Below are 19,080 nucleotides of genomic sequence, written 5' to 3' on the forward strand. Positions count from 1 at the left end.
CACATGTGTGTACATCACCCTCACATACACACATACTCATGTGTACATATACCACACACACACACACACACACACACACACACACATTTTTTTAAATTAGATTTAAATGATCAAACTTAAAAGGATCTCATGGAAACGGAGAACGCAGAGTGGCTGGTCATAATCTTCCCTGTATGTGTTTGTGTGTGTGTGTTGCTGGAGAAGCAAAGCCAGAGCCTCAGGCATGCACTAGCACTAAGTCACATCCCAAGTCCTCTGTATTCCTTGGTTTCTCCTGTATGGTTAGTTGATACAGTCAGTTACGAAATGATCTTGAGTCTGCCAAAGACAGCAGAGGGGCAGGTTCTATTATTGGATGGCTGAAACCATCTTCTGGGCCACCGGGTGGCCATTCTGGCCAAGCAGGTTCTACTGCGCCAGAAAGTGGTGGTTGTGCACTGTGAGAGCATCAACATTTCTGGAAATTTCTACAGAAACAATTAAAGTACCTGGCCTTTCTCCCAAAGCAGATGAACACCAACCCCTCTCGAGGCCCCTATCACTTCGGAGCCCCGAGCCTCATTTTTTGACAGACTGTACAAAGCATGCTGTCCCACAAGACCAGGCGAGGCCAGGCTGCCCTGGAACACCTCAAGGTGTTGGATGGGATCCCTCCACCCTGTGACAAGAAAAAATGGATGGTGGTCCCTGCTGCCCTCAAGGTTGTGCGGCTGAAGCCCCCCAGAAAGTTTGCTTACAGGGCGTCTAGCTCATGAAGTCAGGAAGAAGAACCAGGCAACAACAGCTGCTCTAGAGGAGAAACGGAAGGAAAAGACCAAAATCCACTATCAGAAGAACAGCTCCTGAGGCTATGGAAACAAGCAGAAAAAAAGTGGAGAAGAAAATCAGCAAGTCCACAGAGGTCCTCAAGACCAAGGGACTCCTGTGTGAGCCCAATAAAGACTGTTTGTGCCTCAAAAAAAGGAAAGGAAGAAAAGGAGGGAGGGAGAGAGGGAGAAGGGAGGGAGGGAGGAAAGAAGGATATGAAATGTTATTATCAGTTAATATGAGCAAGCAGGATGGAATTCTACAGAACTGCAATATTGTGGGCCATGGAACATGGCTGAATGGAGCAGCCCATGGCTATATAAAAGTCTGGGCCTGAAGGAAAAACAAAATGATATATGTTCTCTGCACTTTTATCAGCATGAGGCACAATTCTTGAGACCCCATGGGTGGGTATGAGGAACGAGGCCACACACACACACACACACACACACACACACACACACACACACACACCCTGGGAGGGGAAGCAGTCACCCGGCAGAGTGGGTGCAGATGGAGGACCTCTAGACACCAGGAGGCATCCTAGTCTGGGTATCTAGGATGTGTACTCTCTCCTGAGGGTAAGTTGGAGTCTCTCATGGAAAGCATTCCAGATGTGGGATACAGAACGCCAAATGGTCTCTTGGTATATGTTGCAAGAGTAGTTAAAAAAAATAGTAAGGAAATTTAGCAAGGAAAATGGAAACCTGGAAAATCATGGAACACAAAGATGGATCAGTGAATAAGTCCAAACATTCTTTGTTTAGCCTACATTCACGTGAATCACATGACAGACATCACACTAGGAATAGGGATCGCAGGGTCAATGCTGTATGTGGACTGGCTGGTTTTGTGTGTCAACTTGACACAAGCTAGAGTCATCAGAGGAAGGAGCCTTAGTTGAGAAAAAGCCTCAATGAGATCCAGCTGTAAGGTGTTTTCTCATTTAGCAATCAATGTAGGAGGGCCCAGTCCATGGTGGGTGGTGCCATCCTTGGGCTACTGGTCCTGGGTTCTATAAGAAGGTGGGCTCTGCAAGCCATGGGAAGCATGCCAGTAAGCAGCACCCCTCCATGGCCTCTGCGTCAGCTCCTGCGTCCAGGATGCTGCCATGTTTGAGTTTCTGTCCTGACTTCCTTCAGTGATAAACAGCAATTCTGAAATGTAAGCCAAGTAAACCCTTTTCTCCCCAACTTGCCTTTTGGTCAGCGAAAGCAACAGAAACTCTAACTAAGACAAATTGTTACTGGTGTAGTGGGGTGTTGCTGTGACAGACTTGACCATGTTTTGGGGAGGATTGTAGAAGGACTTTAGAACTTTGGGCTAGAAGAGCCACTGAGTGTTGAGGCCTCAGTGGGATGTTCTGTGGAAACTTGGAAAATAAGAATATCGAGAGAAGTGAAGAGCATGGAGGCCTGGCTTGCAAAGTTTCTGAAGGAAGTTTGAAGAGACTATTGGGGCCATTTGTTATTTTGAATTAAGATCCTGAGTTTCCTGTTGGCTGGGGCTGAAGAATCAGCTGTGATTAACAAGATACCAGAGCTATTAAAGCAAAATTTTGCTTTGCTGGGATACTTGATGCTGGTTGGCTGGAGCCAAGATACTAGCGGTGATTAAGAAGAGACCAGCATCACTGAAGTGAAATCTTCTGGGAAATGTTTCCTGAGAGCACAGAGAAGCTATGTTCCAGAGGTGACCAAGATTGTACCTATGCTTGCAGCTGGGCTTAGTAATGTGTAAGTTGCCCAGGTGATGAAGGTATGAGGGGGTCATGGAGAGCAGCTGAGACTTGGCACGGTGAGAGGCCAGGAGAGGCCATTGGTGAAGGTCCAGCCTCAGTGGTAGTTGAAGGCCCAGGAGTGAAAGGTCATGTAAAGAAGTTGAGGCTTGGCACCATGAGAGAGCCTATGAGAGGCTATTGGTGAAAGCACAGCCCAGTTGCAACTGGAGAGGCTATTGGTGAAAGCACAGCCCAGTTGCAGCTAGAGATTCCAGAGTTTTGCAGATGCCAGTACCGTGGGTTTTCCACCATCAATAGCATCCTCAGCAGTAATAGTGAGGAACCAGTCAGCACCTGGAAGACAAGCCATGTGTGCTGTACAGGGCGGAGCTGGAGAAGTGGCCCACGTCCTCTGAGGAGTCCAGAAGATCATGAGTGGATCCCAGACATCGGGTGGTTGTAGTTGTTTGGCTTTGATGGGGGTGGTGAAAATGGGTCTTAATTTGTATGTGGGCAGATAGAGGTGTGATTTTTAAAGTGGACCGGGAGTGGGTTTGTAATACAGGAGAAGGGAGGTGAGGCTCTTGAGAAATAATCTCACTTGGGCTCAGTAAAGCTTGAGGCTACATGCAGACAAGAGTTTGTGGATTCTCTTTGTCGCCTGGTTCTCCCTCCAACTACAGTGAAGATCAGGGAGACCGCACACCATGTGGTGTCTCCTCTGTGTTCTCACTGAGATGGGAGAAACAGGTGTCTACCGTCTTCTCCTGCCCTGTCCATGTTGGTCCATGTGAATAGCATTCCTTCCTTCTCTATTGCTATAAGAGATCAACCAGAGAAGGAAAGAACGTTGAGGTCCATAAGTCAAACAAAAGAAGTAAGAGTTGATGTCACTTACACTTATCAGGAAATGGGAAGTTGACCTCCACTACTCTGTGGTTGAGGGGCTGGGTCTTTCGGTAGCCATCATGAAGGGTCTCATTGTGGTGATTCTGAATAGCATTCTCTATCCTCTCAACCTGCAGACAACATAAAGTTACCGATGCGGCAGCAGGGAGCACTGGGAAACTTAAAAGTGTTTGGTTAGTGATTGGATAGATGCTGCCATCTCGGTGATGCTGGCAGTCTCAGACAACCTCAAGCTCAGTGGTCCTGAGTGGTCTGCCAGCCTCTACTCCGGATCTTACCCATCCATCCGTTCATCTTCCCAGCAGGATCTCCCACACTCCTGCCTCATCTTCTTATATGAGTATTTGGTTAACAGAACAAAAGCAATAAGTAACAGAAGCCTATCAAGTGTTAGGCTCAGTGTTCATTTTTCTAAAAATATATTCCATCTACATCCTTGAAGTTTGTTTTTGTTGTTTTTTTTCTGCATGCAAAAGTCTGGGTTCTCCATTCATTTCCCTTCTAGGAGTCTGAGTCTCCTGCCCTCTCTCTGTGGCTAACTCTCTCTATATATTGTTCATTTATTTGTTTATCTATTTTGATTTTTCAAGACCAGGTTTCTCTGTGTAGCCCTGGCTGTCCTGGAACTCGGTCTGTAGATCAGGCTGGCCTCAAACTCAGAGATCTGTCTGCCTCTGCCTTCCAAGTACTGGGATTAAAGGTGGGTAGGGTTTTTATATTTTTAGACGGGGTCTCACTATGTAGCCCTCCTGGCCTGGAACTCACTCTGTAAAGCAGGCTAACCTCAAACTCGGAGATCTGCCTCCCAGGTGTGGATCTACAGCCATGCACCCCACACCAGGCTGAGTCTTTTCTGGAACTTAAGTGAGCCATCTGCTAGATCCCTCTACTCCAGCCTCCATCTCTCTTCGCCACTTTGCACATTTCCACCTCCGTTCCTCTTTGTACCATGGTTAGACTACTTTCCTACCTCTGTCTTCCAATTTACTGTCTCTTGAATTAAATCCAACATGCTATTAAACTCATTCATTCGTTAATTGTGGTTAATATAGTTTCATCCCAAAAATCCTGTTTGTTTTTATCCCCAAATCTGCTGATCATTTTGTACTTTTGTTCTTTCCCTATATTTAAATCTCTTATTTCTTTATGTACATCAGATACTCTTACATTATTTGTCTGGTAATTCCCCTGTCTGAAATCTTTGTAACTCTGACTCAGGTGACCCTCATTCCCACTGTCTTTTCCCTTGTGTTTTGGGATTTGCCCCCACAGTGCTGGAGATCAAATCTAAGGCCTTGTTATGCTAGGCAATTATCCTTAAAATCAAGCTATAATCTGAGTTTGGCTATTTGAACGAATATCTTACTTTGTAGCCCAGGCTGGCTTGAAGCTTACTGTGTCCAAGGCTAGCCTAGAGCTCTCTACCCTCTTACCTCACAGGCAAATGAACCCGTGTGGTCTCTGAGGAGCTAAGCAAGCTTCTTTCTAATAATGTGACTTGTTGAATCCTTCTAGATCTGGATGTAAGTTTCATTTTTCCAGAGATAATAGGCCTATGCTATGTCCCTTCTCTGGGGACACTTCCAGCCTACTGAGTAAATTTTGTGTGGAGGGTCCTTGCCTAGCCTAGTAGAAGCCTTTTCCATCTTCCGCTGGAAAAGAGAATTGAAGTTTAGGGGAAGGACTATTTGTTTCTGAGGGGAAATAAAGTCTAAAGAAATATTAGATTTGCCCTGTAGCTTCAGTAGTATATTCAGCAGATGTATATTATGTACCCATATGGTGTTCACTAAAGTCGAACATTCAGAGCTAGCTGTGATGGCTCATGCCTCAACATTCAGGAGGTTGGGGCAGGAGGACTGCCATGACAGAGTTACAGAGTGAGACCCTGTCAGGAGAAGGAGGTGGGAGTGGGAGGAGAATGGCAGTGAGGGAGTGGGGGAGACAAGGAGAGAGGGAGTTTGGTAGGTAGGTTGGTAGGTTGGTAGGTTGGTAGGTTGGTAGGTTGGTAGGTTGGTAGGTTGGTAGGTTGGTAGGTTGGTAGGTTGGTAGGTTGGTAGGTTGGTAGGTTGGTAGGTTGGTAGGTAGATAGGTTGGCTGACTCACTCATGTACCTGGACTACTATTTTGAACAATAGAGCAATTCTCCTCAAAAGACTGAGTACATGGCTGGGGAAATGGCTCAGTGGTTAAGAGCACTTGTTGCTCTTACAGAGGACCTAAGTTTGGTTCTCAGCACCAAGTTCCTATAACTCCAATTCCTGCAGCTCTGATGGTCTCCTGCATGCACATGGTACACAAAGATGCACTCCCGTGTGACAGGCATACACTGGGGGCACACACATACAAATGAAATTAACCAATCTTTTAAAAGACCAAATATAACGCTGTGTTTTAACACAACAAAGAGCTGAAGCAGTCCTTGGCCTGAGACATGGAAGATGTTAAAATGTAAGCTGTACAAGGATCTAGGATGGGGCATGGCCAAGTCTGCCCGAGAACATTCCTCTTCTTCACCGTGCACTTTTTTCACACGGCCTGGACACCAGACCTTTCAATGCATCGATTCTAAGCTACCAGATCAGCTGGTGCCTCCAACACCCATCCCCGCCTCAGTGGCCGAAGGTTACCTGCAGTTCCATGGGGGTGGGGAGGGGGAGGGGTATTTGTCCTGGCTAGTTTATGTCAGCATGACAGAAGCTAGAGTCATCTGAAAGGAGGGAACCTCAACTGAGGAGAAGCCTCCATAAGAAACAGCTGTGGGGCCTTTTCTTAATTAGTGATTGATGGGAGAGGGCCCAACCCATGGTGGGTGGTGCTATCCCTTGGCTGCTGTCCCGGGTTGTATAAGAAAGCAGGCTGAGGAAGCCATAAGAAGCAGCCCCTCCGTGGCCTCTGCATCAGCTCCTGCCTCCAGGTTCCTGTCCTGTTTGAGTTCCTGTCCTGACTTCCTTCAGTGATGAGGAAGTGTAAGCTGAATAAACCCCTTCCTCCCCAAGTTGCTTTGGTCACGGTGTCTCATCACAGAAATAGTCACCCTGACTAAGACCATGTCAGAGCCTCTGGGTGGCCAATACCAAAGAATCAGGTGGGCCTCTGGAAGTGTCCTTGCTAGCCAGACAGTTAAAGGGAGGCTTTGACAAAGTGGTGCTGTGTTACCTGGGTCTTAGAGAGCTTGACAGAGTCTTGAAACACAAACCACTTGACATTCTCTGTGCAGGGTGGAGTGGTGAGCGAGCCTTCGTAGGTGTAATAGTTGTGCGTGTCTCTAGGCAACATTTTCTGAATGGTAGTGTCTTTCAGAGTTGTGGTTTGTCCTAAGAAAGAAGACACAGTATGGAGTGGGAAGGAGCAGGGCTGCTCCGGGAGGGGCAGCTTGGGCTCTGCCTCGGCATGTGGAATCTTCCAGTCCTCTGCCAAAGCCAAAGAATAAAGAAGCTGGTGACCGAAAAGCTGTCCCCCAGTTCACTGCTCCATGGATGGGTGCAGAGCTGAGCGCTGGGCCTGGGAATGCACACGTGTAATCTTAGCATTTGGGAGACTGAGGCAGGAAGATGTCCATGAATTCCAAGCCAGCCTGGGTTTTAAAATGACTTCTAGAGGCTAAAGAGGCTCAGCAGTTAAGAGGGCCTTCTCCCAGAAGTCCCTCATTCTGCTCTCAGCACCCATGCCCAATGACTTACACTGCCTGTAACTCCAGCTCCCAGGGATCAGAGCTAAAGTTCCAGGATTTGTGGGACATCCGGCTTGTTAGATGGGTCTGGGATCTGATCCCTTGTCCTGATGACTGTGGAACAAGCACTCTTAACTGCTGAGCCAGCTCGTCACCCTCTATACAGAATACTTTTTTAAAGTTTATTTTTATTTTATGCCTATGAGTGTCTTGCCTGCATGTATGTATGTATGTACACCATGTGCATGTCTGGTTCCCAGAGAGGTCAGAAGAGGGCTTCAGATCCCCTGAAACAGGTGTTAGTTATGAGCCAGTGTGCAGGTGCTGGGAATCAAACCTAGGTCTTCTGCAAGAGCAGCAAGTGCTCTTAACCACTAAATGTAGATTTCTGGCCTCTGGGGGCGTGCCTGAGCACACAAGCACTCATACACATAAATGATTTAAAAATCCATATTTAAAGCCTGGAAAGAAGACAATGGCCAAGAACTTATATGCAGCTTTCTCAGAGGTATGTTTTCCTCTTAAACCTATGGCAGAAAGGGCTGGGACAAGGTTCCCTCAGCCAAAGAGACCCAACCTCCCTCCAAAGGGCTGTGGCTTCTACTCACCCCACACTCAAACTTCTTCCCTACTGTGGGTGTTCCTTACCTGGATGCTTGATGTTGGACAACTCAAAAATGAAGGAGCTGTAGTAAGTATTTTCGGCATACTGATCAATCTGGAGAGAAGCATACACTCAGTATGAGAACTACCCACCCACCCCACCTCACTTCACCCCACCTCACCCCTCCCCCACCAGCTCCTTGGTTTCCTAGCTGGGAAGGCTGAGTGGAGAACAAGGAGGCAGTGAGGCTCAGCTGGGCTGGGGGACAAGATGACTATTCCTTGCTACTAACTACCTGGGCTCTGTCCTCAGAGTTCTGACAGACAAGATGTCCCAGGCAAAACTGTTCCTGTAGCCCTATTGCTAGGACACTCTTTCATATGAATGTTGATTTCATTGACTTATTTTAATGTGTATCAGAGTTTGCCTGTGTGTGTGTGTGTGTGTGTGTGTGTGTGTGTGTGTGTGTGTATACACCATCTGCATGCAGTGCCTAGGGAGCCCAGAAGAGGGCACCAGACTCACTGGAACTGGAGTCACAGTAGGTTGTGAACTGTCATGTGGGTGCTGGGAACTGAACTCTTGTCCTCTGCAAGAGCAGCAAGTACTCTTAACCACTAAGCCATCTCTCTAGCCCTGTTGTTTTGTTTTTGTTTGTTTTAAGATAAAAATATCTAGCCAGGCAGTGGTGGCGCACGCCTTTAATCCTAGCACTCGGGAGGCAGAGGCAGGCGGATCTCTGTGAGTTCGAGGCCAGCCTGGTCTACAGGAAAGGCGCAAAGCCACACAGAGAAACCCTGTCTCGAAAAACCAAAAAAAATTTAAATAGAAGTTGCTTTTGGTGTAAAAGGCATTTTGTTGTTGTTGTTGTTGTATTTGTTTTCTGTTGATTTGGTTGGTTTGGGTTTGATTTTACTTGTTTTGTTTCCACAGAGTTTTTCTGTGTAGCCCTGGCTGTTCTGGAACTCGCTCTATAGACCAGGATAGCCTCCAACTTGGAGATCATGCCTCTGTCTCCTGAGTGCTAGGATTAAAGGTATGTGCCACCACCACCCAGCTTGATTTTGTTTTTTTGAGGCAAGGTCTCATTGTGTAGGCTGGGCTGGTCTAGAACTCCCTACACAGACTATGATGGCCTCAGACTTGCAGCAATCTACTCCTGCTTCCCGAGCACTGAGATTACAGTCATGTACCACAACAGACAACTTCGATTATTCTGTTGACTTTTTCTCCTAGGATTACAGGCTTATACCATCACAACCAGCATTGTTTTTATGTTTTGAGATACTATAGAACCAGTTGGGTATTTCATTTTGTTTGTAAATTTTTTCCAGTTTAATATTAAGATTTTTGCAAATTCGATTCCTGTCTACTTTTAAATTTTTTTTAGATTTATTTATTTTCATTTTATATGTATAGGTATTTTACCTGCATGTGTGTCTGTGTACCATGTGCATGCCTGGTGCCCTCAGGGGCCAAAAGAAGACATTCAGTCTCCTGGAACAGGTTGTGAAATGTCATGTGAGTGCTGAGACTGGAACCTGGGTCCTCTAGTGCTCTTAATCACTGAGCTACCTCTCCAGCCCAGATTCCTACCTCCTTCTAACCACCCATCTCTCAGTCCATCACGTGGGCTTTCTTAGAAATGTAGCACAGGTGCCTTAATCTGGCTGCATGGGAGGCTTCACATAGCCCATTAGACCAGCTTGTGTCCAGTCAACCCTTCTGGGATTCCAGGTCTTCTAAGTCATCTTTTTACCCAGGGTCCCACGGTTCATAACACAGGAGTGAGCAAGGCCTGGGTAAGGTCAACCCTCCACAGAGGGAGCTTCCCCACGAAAGCTTAGGAAGGGGCTGAGAGAGAACCAAGATGACATGTCATTCAGACAGCACACCTCATTTGGACACAAGGGCATAGCAGCCTGAATGCAGACACACATCACAGTCCCAGCCCTACCTCAACAAAGATTGCAATTACAGCCAAACCATCGGGTTGACTCTGAGCTTCCTTGAAGCTTCCGTACTTGTCATTGTAGTTAACAAAGTGAATCTGTGAGTAAGGAAAAGCAGGTCACTGGGCAGTTCATGGGGACTTCAAACTCTTAAGGACTCCAAGGGGGAAGGGAAAGAAGATAAGGTGCTCCCGCTGAGCCCTCTACCCCACACAAACAGCTCTCGCCTCCCTCCTCCTGTGCAGACTAAGCACCCCAACTGCCAAGACCAGAAACTTCTCTGAGAATGGAAAGAGTTAGGTAAGTGGAGTTCTGGAAGGTGGTGATTCTGGTTTGCTTGATCCAACCTCCTTCCTGGCAGAGGCTGAAGCCACTATGTCCTCCTCAGACCTCTAGAGGGCTTGAGGAGAGAGTGAGCAATGCACTCCCCTCTCTCAGGAAGCCACTGTAAGCCTGAAATCAGCCCAAGGATGGATGCAGGCCAAAGAGGTACTCTAAAATTCTAACACACAAATCCAGCTGAAACAGAGGAAGGCCTGCCACCATGCGGGCAAGAGACTCCCGCTGTGCTGTGAGTTCTCTGAAGAGAGATCCCATTCATGTTCCCTCACAAAGCAGTGGCCAGTAATTTCTCAATGAACTGAAAATAAATTCAACACGGGTGACTGAACCGTCACCATACCACCACCATTACCTAAATTAGCTATTTCAGTAAGAAAGGGAGAGCCAGAGGGATGGCTCAGTCGGTGAGCACTTATTGTATGAGCATGAGGACATGAGTTCAATCCCAGCACCCATAAAGAGGAACTGGGCACAGTTGTGCATGCCTGCAACCTCAATGCTCAAGCAGCGGTAATGATCCGTGGAGTTCAGTGGCCAGCTAGTAGATAGAATCTAGACTCAGTGAGACAGCCTGCTTCAAAAACCAAGTAAGAGTGTGATAGAGGAAGACGATGTCAACCCCTGGCCTCCACACACGTGTACATGCACCCTCACATGCATGTGCACATACATGACACCTGTGTAACAGTCATAAAAAAGCAAAGTGACTATGGAGATTGAAGGAAAGGGGACCCTGTTGGGGTTGTCACATACCTCCATCACACGCCTGATCCCATCAACAGTGTGCTCGGAGCCGCTGATTCCTGAGGGGCCTCCACCCCAGTGAAAGTGCAATTGCTCTGATCTGTACAGATTGCCCTCAGAGTCTGTCATGTACATGGTGTGAGGCAGGGTGATCTGCACTGCAAGAGAACAGCACAGAGAGGCTCCCCTGGGTTATCTCCCACCTCACACCCAAGGCAACCCAAGGTGTTACTGGTGGATTAGACTGCTGTCCCCAAAGGAAAGGTGGAAGTGGCATGCAGAACACCTCTCTGTCCAGAACTACCAGGTCAAGGGAAGGACTACAGTACAGCAGATCTGCCTTGTTGGTCTTAGAAAATGGGAAAGCTCAGAAAACATATTGCCCAAAGTACATTCCTATACTCCCAGCCCTTAGAGGCTGAGGCAGGAGGATTGCTAGTTTGAGGCATGGCTTCATGGCTTTCCCATGCAGACTCTTAGCTAGCCCATAGAAGTGTCAGCTCTGCTGGGACCTGAGGCAGTACTGAGTTCCAACACTCCCGTTTTGTGGACAAAGAAACTGACCCTGGTTGGGGAAGACTCGGTATCACACTGTGCCTTGGGCGGGGGCAGAGCTGGGCTAAGAACCCAGTACCTAGATCCCCATCTCTTAACTACACATCATCATAATGTGGCCCAACTTGTCCTCAGCAGACAAGAAACCAAATTACCCAGCCAGCCAGGACCATGCAAGCTCTTGCTCAGTTTAGAACTTCATTTGAATGGGATTCTAACACTAAAATGTGAGCCTATTACTGTAGGGAAAATGAATGAGTCCTCCCACCCCATGCCCTACAGACCTCCTCCAGGGACAGTACTTGGGTCAAATGACTGCATTCATCTCACTGGCACAGACCTTAAAGTTTTGTCAGCCAGGCAGTGGTGGCACATGCTTTTAATCCCAGCACGCAAGAGGCAGAGGCAGGCAGATCTCTGTGAGTTCAAGGCCAGCCTGGTCTACAGAGTGAGTTCCAGGACAGCCAGGGCTACACAGAAAAACCCTATCTTGAAAAACAAACAAACCAATAAAATAAATAAAAAATAAGTTAAAAAGCACAGGAATCCAGCCTCAAGGATGTGAACGGTCCCTTTGGGTTTTTTCTTTGCAAAAGACACTGGCCAGAGAATGAAAAGGACAAACGAAAGGCTGTAAGAAGGGATTTGTAAATATCTGAGAAAAGCCCACTGTAGGACTAACGCCGGCTGTTCTTCCAGAGAAACTGGTTCAATTCCCAGCAACCACATGACAGCATACAACACCAGTTCCGGGGGAACAACACCCTCTCCTGGCCTCTACAGGCACTGCACACACATGGTGCACATAACACACAGGTAAACATTCATACACATAGAAAATGTTTACAAAGCCAGGCGGTGGTAGCACATGCCTTTAATCCCAGCACTAGGGAGGCAAAGTCAGGCAGATCTTCGTGAGTTTGAGGCCAGCCTGGTCTACAGAGTGAGATCCAGGAAAGGCGCAAAGCTACACAGAGAAACTCTGTCTCAAAAAACAAAAACAAAACAAAAAAAAGTTTACAAAAAATGACTCTTAAAATTGAACAATAAAACCAGGTATGCAGCACATGCCTTTAATCTCAGCACTCATGAGGCAGAGGCAGATGGATCTCTGTAAATTTGAGGCCAGCCTGGTCTGCAGAGAGAGTTGCTGGACAGCCAGGGCTGCACAGAGAAACCCTGTCTCAGGGGGAAAAAACTCAACAAAAAGAAAATGAGCATGCTGATTTTGAAAATCAACAAAACTGCCGGGTGGTGGCGGCGGCGCAGCCTTTAATCCCAGCACTCGGGAGGTAGAGGCAGGTGGATCTTTGTGAGTTCGAGGCCAGCCTGGTCTACAGAGTGAGTTCCAGGAAAGGCACAAAACTACACCACAGAGAAACCCTGTCTCAAAAACCAAAAAGAAAAGAAAGAAAGGAAGGAAGGAAGAAAGGAAGAAAAGAAAGGAAGAAAAGAAAGGAAGGAAGGAAGAAAGGAAGAAAAGAAAGGAAGAAAAGAAAGGAAGGAAGAAAGAAATCAACAAAACACCTTCTTTATCATAGAAGATCCTATGAGCTGGACATGTTTATAGTCCTATCACTCAAGAGGTTGAGGCAGAAGAATCACTTGACATAGTTTTAAATTAGCCTGGACAACATGGAGACCTCTTCCCCATCTGTTACAGAAACAGATTGTGGCTTAAGAGATAACTTAGTAGTTAACATGCACTGCTCTTGCAGAGGACCCAAATTCAACTCCCAGCACCCATGTTAAGTGGCTCCCAAATGCCTGTAACTCTGGCTCCAGGAGTATCTGGGCCCCTGGCATCTGAGGGCACCTGCACTCATGTGCACAGACCCACACACAGAGGCACATATACACATAGTTGAAAATGATTAAATAAACCTTTAAAAATAGATTATAAATTAAGCCCAAAGGTAGAATACAGATTTAGCATGCACAGAGCCCCCCAGTACCTCAGAAAGAGAGAGGGTTATTAGTAGTTGTGGATCTCAATAGACCTAGGCACAGGTACCTGAGGCCACTCACAGACATGGCTCTGTTCCTCCTCTTACTATCCACCCAACCCAGAACTGGAATTTGGTTTTGTTGTCTCAATGGGGCAATACGCACCTGGGCACAGATAGCAAACTGACCCCCCAGGAACCATGTGTGACACTGAGGTACCAGGAGGGGCTGAGAACCAAACATCTGGGCCTGTGTCACTGAGCTGTTAGTGACTGTGATCTTGAGGGAGCCTGTGGCCTCTTGAGACCTCAGGCTTCCTGCCTGAGAATGGCCCTTCTTAGCCAAGCTTGGGGGTGCAGGCCCCCAATCCCAGAATTTGGGAAGTAGAGACAGGAGGTCAAGAGTTCAAAGGCACTCTGGACTCAGAGTTTGGGACCAGCCTCGGTTACATGAACTCAGAAAATCAAAGATGGGCTAAAGGGGCTGCTCTGTGGATGAAGTGCTTGCCACGTACGCATGAGGTCCTCAGTTTGGGACCCCAAACACCTTCATACAAAGCCCGACACAGAGCCCCACACATGTAAACCCAGCCCCAGGGAAGGTGACAGGCAAATCCAGCAGCCAGTCTAGCAAAATCAATGAATGACTGTCTCAGAAAAGAAGATAGAGGGGCTGGAGGGCTGCTCATGGGTAAAGGCACTTGCTACCAAGCCTGATGGCCTGTGTTTGAGCTCCGTGACCAATATAGAAGGAGAAGGCACATTGCACACACACACAAATAAATAAATAAATGTAATAATAACTTAGAAACTAAGAGGTATTGAGCAAGACACTGGATGTTAATCTCTGGCTTTCATCTACATGTGCACATATGTACCTGTGCACCTAGACTCACATCCACACTAACATGCCCCATACAATGCCCCTCCTGAGATTGCTATGAGGCTCACAGACAAAGCTAATGGAGAATCAGGAGGACACACTATGTAGATGTCATAGTGGCAGCTTTCCCATCTGACACACATGCATATTCTCTCTCTCTCCTCTCTCTCTCTCTCTTTCTCCCCTCCCCCCTCCCCTGCTGGATAAACCAAGGGGAATTCTTTTTGAACCTTTGAGAAACTTAGTTACCTCTCAGGTGCTTGTAACTAATCAGACTCCATACAGAAAATATGAAAACAGGGGCCCACCTGCATCAAAACAGTAGGGAATGTAACCCTGAGTCACTCTGTCCTCTGTCTGAAGGCCCTGCTGGGTGTGTCAGAGCAGACTCAGGTAAGGGTCTTTTGGTGTATTGTTCAGGTTTTGGTTTTGAGAGAAGGTCAAACTACATAGTCCAGGCTAGCCTCAGACTCAAAGAGATCCAATTGCCTCTGCCTTCCAAATGCTGTAGGTCCCAGGAACACAGATTTTCAGGTTTCCAAACAGGTGCCTTGGAGGAGCCCACAGGGGTTGAGTTTAGAGCGGAGGTACTACCTGCATTGCATGCAGACTGCCAGGCCCACAGAGCCCTCTTACCTGTGTGGCCATTGTTAGTCATGGAGAACTCCAGCCCCTCCTCCCCGTAGCCAGTCAGGTTCAGCCTCTTCAAGGACGGGTTGAACTTCACCTCCTCCCTCACCAGGTCGATAGGCGACTGCTTCCGCCCCCCACAGGCCGGGTACTCCTGATACCATTGGTCTTCTGTTAGCCCTTCCCCTGGAACAGAAGAGTAGGGCCCAGCTCAGAGCTACTCAGCTGAGCCTAGTCTAAGGCTTCTTAGCAGACCAGGGTCAGGCTCTTCTGGGTGGAAGACCCACAGGGAAAACTTGTGGAAACAGAAGCAGAGCTTCCAGAGGGCAGGGCAGGAGAGTCTACACTAAGCCAAGGACTTGGCTTGGGGTGTGGCCATGGTGCTATCTTCCGATTCATCCTTGCGGCCACGGGACCCAGGGGTCTCCTCTGGAGAGTAGCTAGTTGACCCTCTTCCTTGAAGTTTTCACAGCTGATGAATGCCCTGTAGGGAGCCTGGGCCTACCAACAACCCCTGACCTCATTTTCAGAGAATATAGTTTTCCTTCCAAGCCCTGTTTGAGCTCCCGGCCAAAACCTTCCCCCAGCAGCAGCTGTTTCTTGCTCCAGCATCTTCTTTGGGCCGACAGAAAGGTCAAGACCACCTAGGTGACAACCTGAGGGTGCAGGGCACTTGAAGAAGCATCCTGTTAAAAGGGTGGTACAGGCCTGTAACCCCGGCCCTGGGGAGGTGGAGGCAGAAGGGTCAAAAGTACAAGGTCATCTTCAGCTACAAACCAAGTTCAAGGCCAGCCTGGGCTACATTAGATCCTGTCTTAGAAAGCAACACAAAAGCAATAAAATAAACTTTGGACATATCCATAGTTCCAGCTTCTTGGGGGATTGAGTGAGATTTTTTTTTTTTTTTTTTTTTTTTTTTTTTAAGGCAGGAGGCTCTTTAGAATCCAGGAGTTAACCTGCTTTATGAGGCTTCTTATTATGTAGTCCTGGCTGGCCTTGAATTTGTGGCATCCTCCTATCTCAGTCCTTGGGGGATTGGGATTATAATCCTGTGATACCAGAGATAACTGAGCCCAGAGATTCAAGGTCAGTCTGGGCAAAGTAATGAGATTCTCTCTCTCTCTCTCTCTCTCTCTCTCTCTCTCTCTCTCTCTCTCTCTCTCTGGAGGAGGAGAAGAGAGAAAAGGAAGGAAAGGGGGGGAATAGAGGGAGAGAAGAAGCTGTAAAGTTTATCTTTTTGGAGATGGTTAATAATCCTGGGGCCAGAGTAATGATGGCCAGTCACCGCAGATGACAGAGGCTTCACCTCACTGAGGGTTTGGGTTTTGAGACAAGGCCTCTCACTCTGTAGACCAGGCTGGCCTAGAACTCACTGAGATCTACCTGCCTCTGCTTCCTGAGTGCTGGGATTAAAGGGGTTCATTACTATGCCCAGCTCTGTTCAGCCATTTCCGATCAAGGACACTTCAAGATTACCTTTCCATGAGTGCATGGCTCCTTCTAGGTAAGAATGGAGCTCCGGCTGGGGCTTCTTAGTTTGCAAGTTGATTCTCTTCTCGTCCTACTCAATAATTCAAACCAAGTTTTAAACAATTCTTTCTTAGAGGCAAAATGCCAAGATCAAGGAAAGAGGCCTGAGACGCACCGCTCTGTGACCCAGGTGCTTTGGGTCTGGGTCTTAGAGACATGGGAGGCAGTCGAGGGTACAGCTCAACAGCAGAGCTTGCCTAGCACGCACATGGCTGGGCCCTAGGCCTAGTGCTAGGGCAGCAAAAACATGGAGCAGCTCACACATCTTCCTACTGGGCACTTAACAAAAGTCACCCTGTGTTCTCCAGCCTCTGGGGGCCATGTGGGAGGGAGACCTTCAGTGTGGGAGTCTCTGATACCATAAGGAAAACAAGAATTTGCCATCAGAATCCTCCGTCTTTCATCACCAGTAAGACTGCTGGATGTCAAAGAGTCCCTATTTTCCCGGGCAGGGTATGGATGGACTCCTTTTCTGGACAGGATGATTGACGCAGTTGCCCTATGAATTGGATTATCTGAGCCTCTACAATGTCCCTGACTCTGTCACCTTGGTTTAGGACTTACAGTCCACTCTGAATGAGCAGGCCATGCAGGGTAGACTTTGTCCTGTGTCACTCTGGTCTCCTGCACTATCCAGCAGCCTCTAGCCTCCCCACCCAAGGCACCCCCATCCCCGACCTGGTTCTGTGGGGACAGAAGTTCTGTGGGAAGATTTCAAGTTCTCCTTTTGAAGTCTGACTAGGCATCTCCAGGTAAGGTCAATGGGTTCTGATGAAGGCAAGGTGTCCTCCACCAGATCCTCAACTATGAGGATGCACATTTCTGAGGGGGTGCTATCTGTGGTCCGGGAGCCTCTTCTGTGAGGCCATAGGTTTCCTTCCTAGAAGTCTCATTTGTCACACATTCGGATAACAATAAACAGCTTCCCAAGCAGACATGGCTTCTCGAGACAGCCAATACTGGGTAGAAAAGATTTTAAAGCAGTCAAGTGAAGCTGGATTAAGGGAGGGGAACTCCCTCATTGGGGGTTTAAAGTCTATTTGTTCATTCAGAGATAGCAAAACACATGTGAGCCCAAAGAGCAGGTGGACCCCAACAGAGGACCCACACCCAGCACAGGTGGGCTGCCTGTCTGGAGTACCAGGTGGCTGCTTACCTGAGTAGGTCCAATGAGCCTGGACGCCCAGGAAGAACAGAGATACCACAGTCACCAGAGCCCACATGACAGATGCTGAAGGCCTGAGAGCAGCACAGGCTCTGGGCAGCACTTCTTTTAAAAGCTCAGAAACTGTAAATAACAATTTGCCAGGTCCAGCTGCCTGATCCGCCCCTGCTGCACCCACTGAACAATAACACCCTCCCCACAATGGCCCTTCTGACTTGGTGCCTTGTGCACGCGCCTCACCTCCTCCCAAGGCATTACCATAGCCAATTAACCCATGTCTGGTTGTTCAACATCTTTGGAAACTCAGTCCAGAGGCCACACAGTGCAGCCATTGTGGACCTTGAGTGATGACTGATCTGTAGGGATGTGAATAGCCTGGAGGCACAGTGCACCCGGAAACAGGGGCTTCCTGGAGGATGGCATTTCCTCTGCCCTTTCTCCTGGCTGTTGAAGGGAATCACCAGAGTCTGAAGACCTTGCCAGAGTCCAGTTGGCATTCCCTGCCTGTCCCAGAGTGGACAGAAGAACATCCCTAATAATTCAGGGTTGCTCCCCCCCCCCCCCCCCCGCCGCCCCACTCCCAGCCAGCTAGGCAACTGGGAAGATAGTCTGGTACTCCAGCTTTGGGCAAGAAATGGAGGAACCCAGTTGAAGGCAGAGATAGGTTTCTCCTCAACCTAAATCAGCCCTGGACCTTGGAGCCTGGCTCTTGAATTACATATGCACACATGCCTTGGGGTCATTGAGGTTGAGGAGGAGGAGGAGGAGGAGGAGGAGGAGGAGGAGGAGGAGGAGGTGAGAAGGAGGAGGAGGAGGAGGAGGTGGTGGAGGAGGTGGAGGAGGAGGTGAGAAGGAGGAGAAGGAGGAGGTGGAGGAGGAGGTGAGAAGGAGGAGGAGGAGGAGAAGGAGGTAGAGGAGGAGGTGGAGGAGGTGGAGGAGGAAGTAGAGGAGGTGGTGAGCAGGAGGAGGAGGTAGAGGAGGAGGTGGAGGAGGTGGTAGAGGTGGAGGAGGTGGTAGAAGTGGAGAAGGTGGAGGAGGTGGTGAAGGTGGAGGAGGTAGAGAAGGTGGAGGAGGTGGAGGAGGTGGTGGTGGAGGAGGTGGTAGAGGTGGAGGAGGTGGTGGAGGAGGTGGAGGAGGTGGAGGAGGTAGAGGAGGTGGAGGAGGTAGTGGAGGTGGAGGAGGTGGTGGAGGTGGTGGAGGTATAGATAGATTGTCACGTTTCTCCTGAGATTTGTCCTGACAGTGCAGTACACTTGGGCACATCCAGGCCAAACCAATGAGTTACCAATAAGTTGTCTAATCCTTGTACATCCACGTGGCTAGTGCTGAAGAAACTATCATTTATGCCTGCTGACAAGCCTTCAGAGAGGCAAAGGCATAAGACATGTGGGGCTCCCAGAGGGCATCTGTCATGCTGGCCACATGCAAAGACTTGGTTGCTCTGACGACAAACGGCAAATCCCCTGGCCAGTTTCCTTTATCTCCCTGCTCACTTGTCCCCAGTCTGGGAGATGCTGGAATGTCAAAATTGCAGCATATAGTCGCATCAGATGTCTGAGAGGTGGCGAGGTTGCATACTTCAAAGAGTTCCTGCTGCCGTTTAATCTGGGAACATCCCAT

General features: G+C 48.3%; 1 protein-coding gene and 1 pseudogene across 1 annotated transcript; one reads left to right on the forward strand and one right to left on the reverse strand.

Annotated features, from left to right (window-relative positions):
- The first annotated feature begins 306 nt into the window (after positions 1-306).
- LOC118578031 lies at positions 307-3,263 on the forward strand (annotated as a pseudogene).
- A 154-nt stretch (positions 3,264-3,417) lies between these two features.
- On the reverse strand, positions 3,418-17,518 carry Ca6 (carbonic anhydrase 6). The gene is made up of 7 exons (XM_036178642.1): positions 17,452-17,518; positions 14,772-14,951; positions 10,761-10,909; positions 9,671-9,763; positions 7,758-7,827; positions 6,596-6,753; positions 3,418-3,546 (listed from the first exon to the last, which is right to left on the reverse strand). Exons 1-7 carry the CDS (start codon positions 17,516-17,518, stop codon positions 3,418-3,420), a joined length of 846 nt encoding a protein of 281 aa, XP_036034535.1.
- Positions 17,519-19,080: the final 1,562 nt, after the last annotated feature.

This window comes from Onychomys torridus, chromosome 2, assembly GCF_903995425.1.
Source record: "Onychomys torridus chromosome 2, mOncTor1.1, whole genome shotgun sequence".
In the NCBI taxonomy this organism is placed as follows: domain Eukaryota; kingdom Metazoa; phylum Chordata; class Mammalia; order Rodentia; family Cricetidae; genus Onychomys; species Onychomys torridus.

Bases quoted from the DNA above. Each gene is read 5' to 3' on its own strand.
- Ca6 (XM_036178642.1), bottom strand. From the start codon at position 17,518: ATGTGGGCTCTGGTGACTGTGGTATCTCTGTTCTTCCTGGGCGTCCAG. The intron at 14,952-17,451 runs GTAAGCAGCCAC...CTTCTGTTCCAG, and splicing joins GGCTCATTGGACCTACTCAG to GGGAAGGGCTAACAGAAGAC. The intron at 3,547-6,595 runs GTAACACAGCAC...TGTTGTCTGCAG, and splicing joins TCAAGCTCTCTAAGACCCAG to GTTGAGAGGATAGAGAATGC.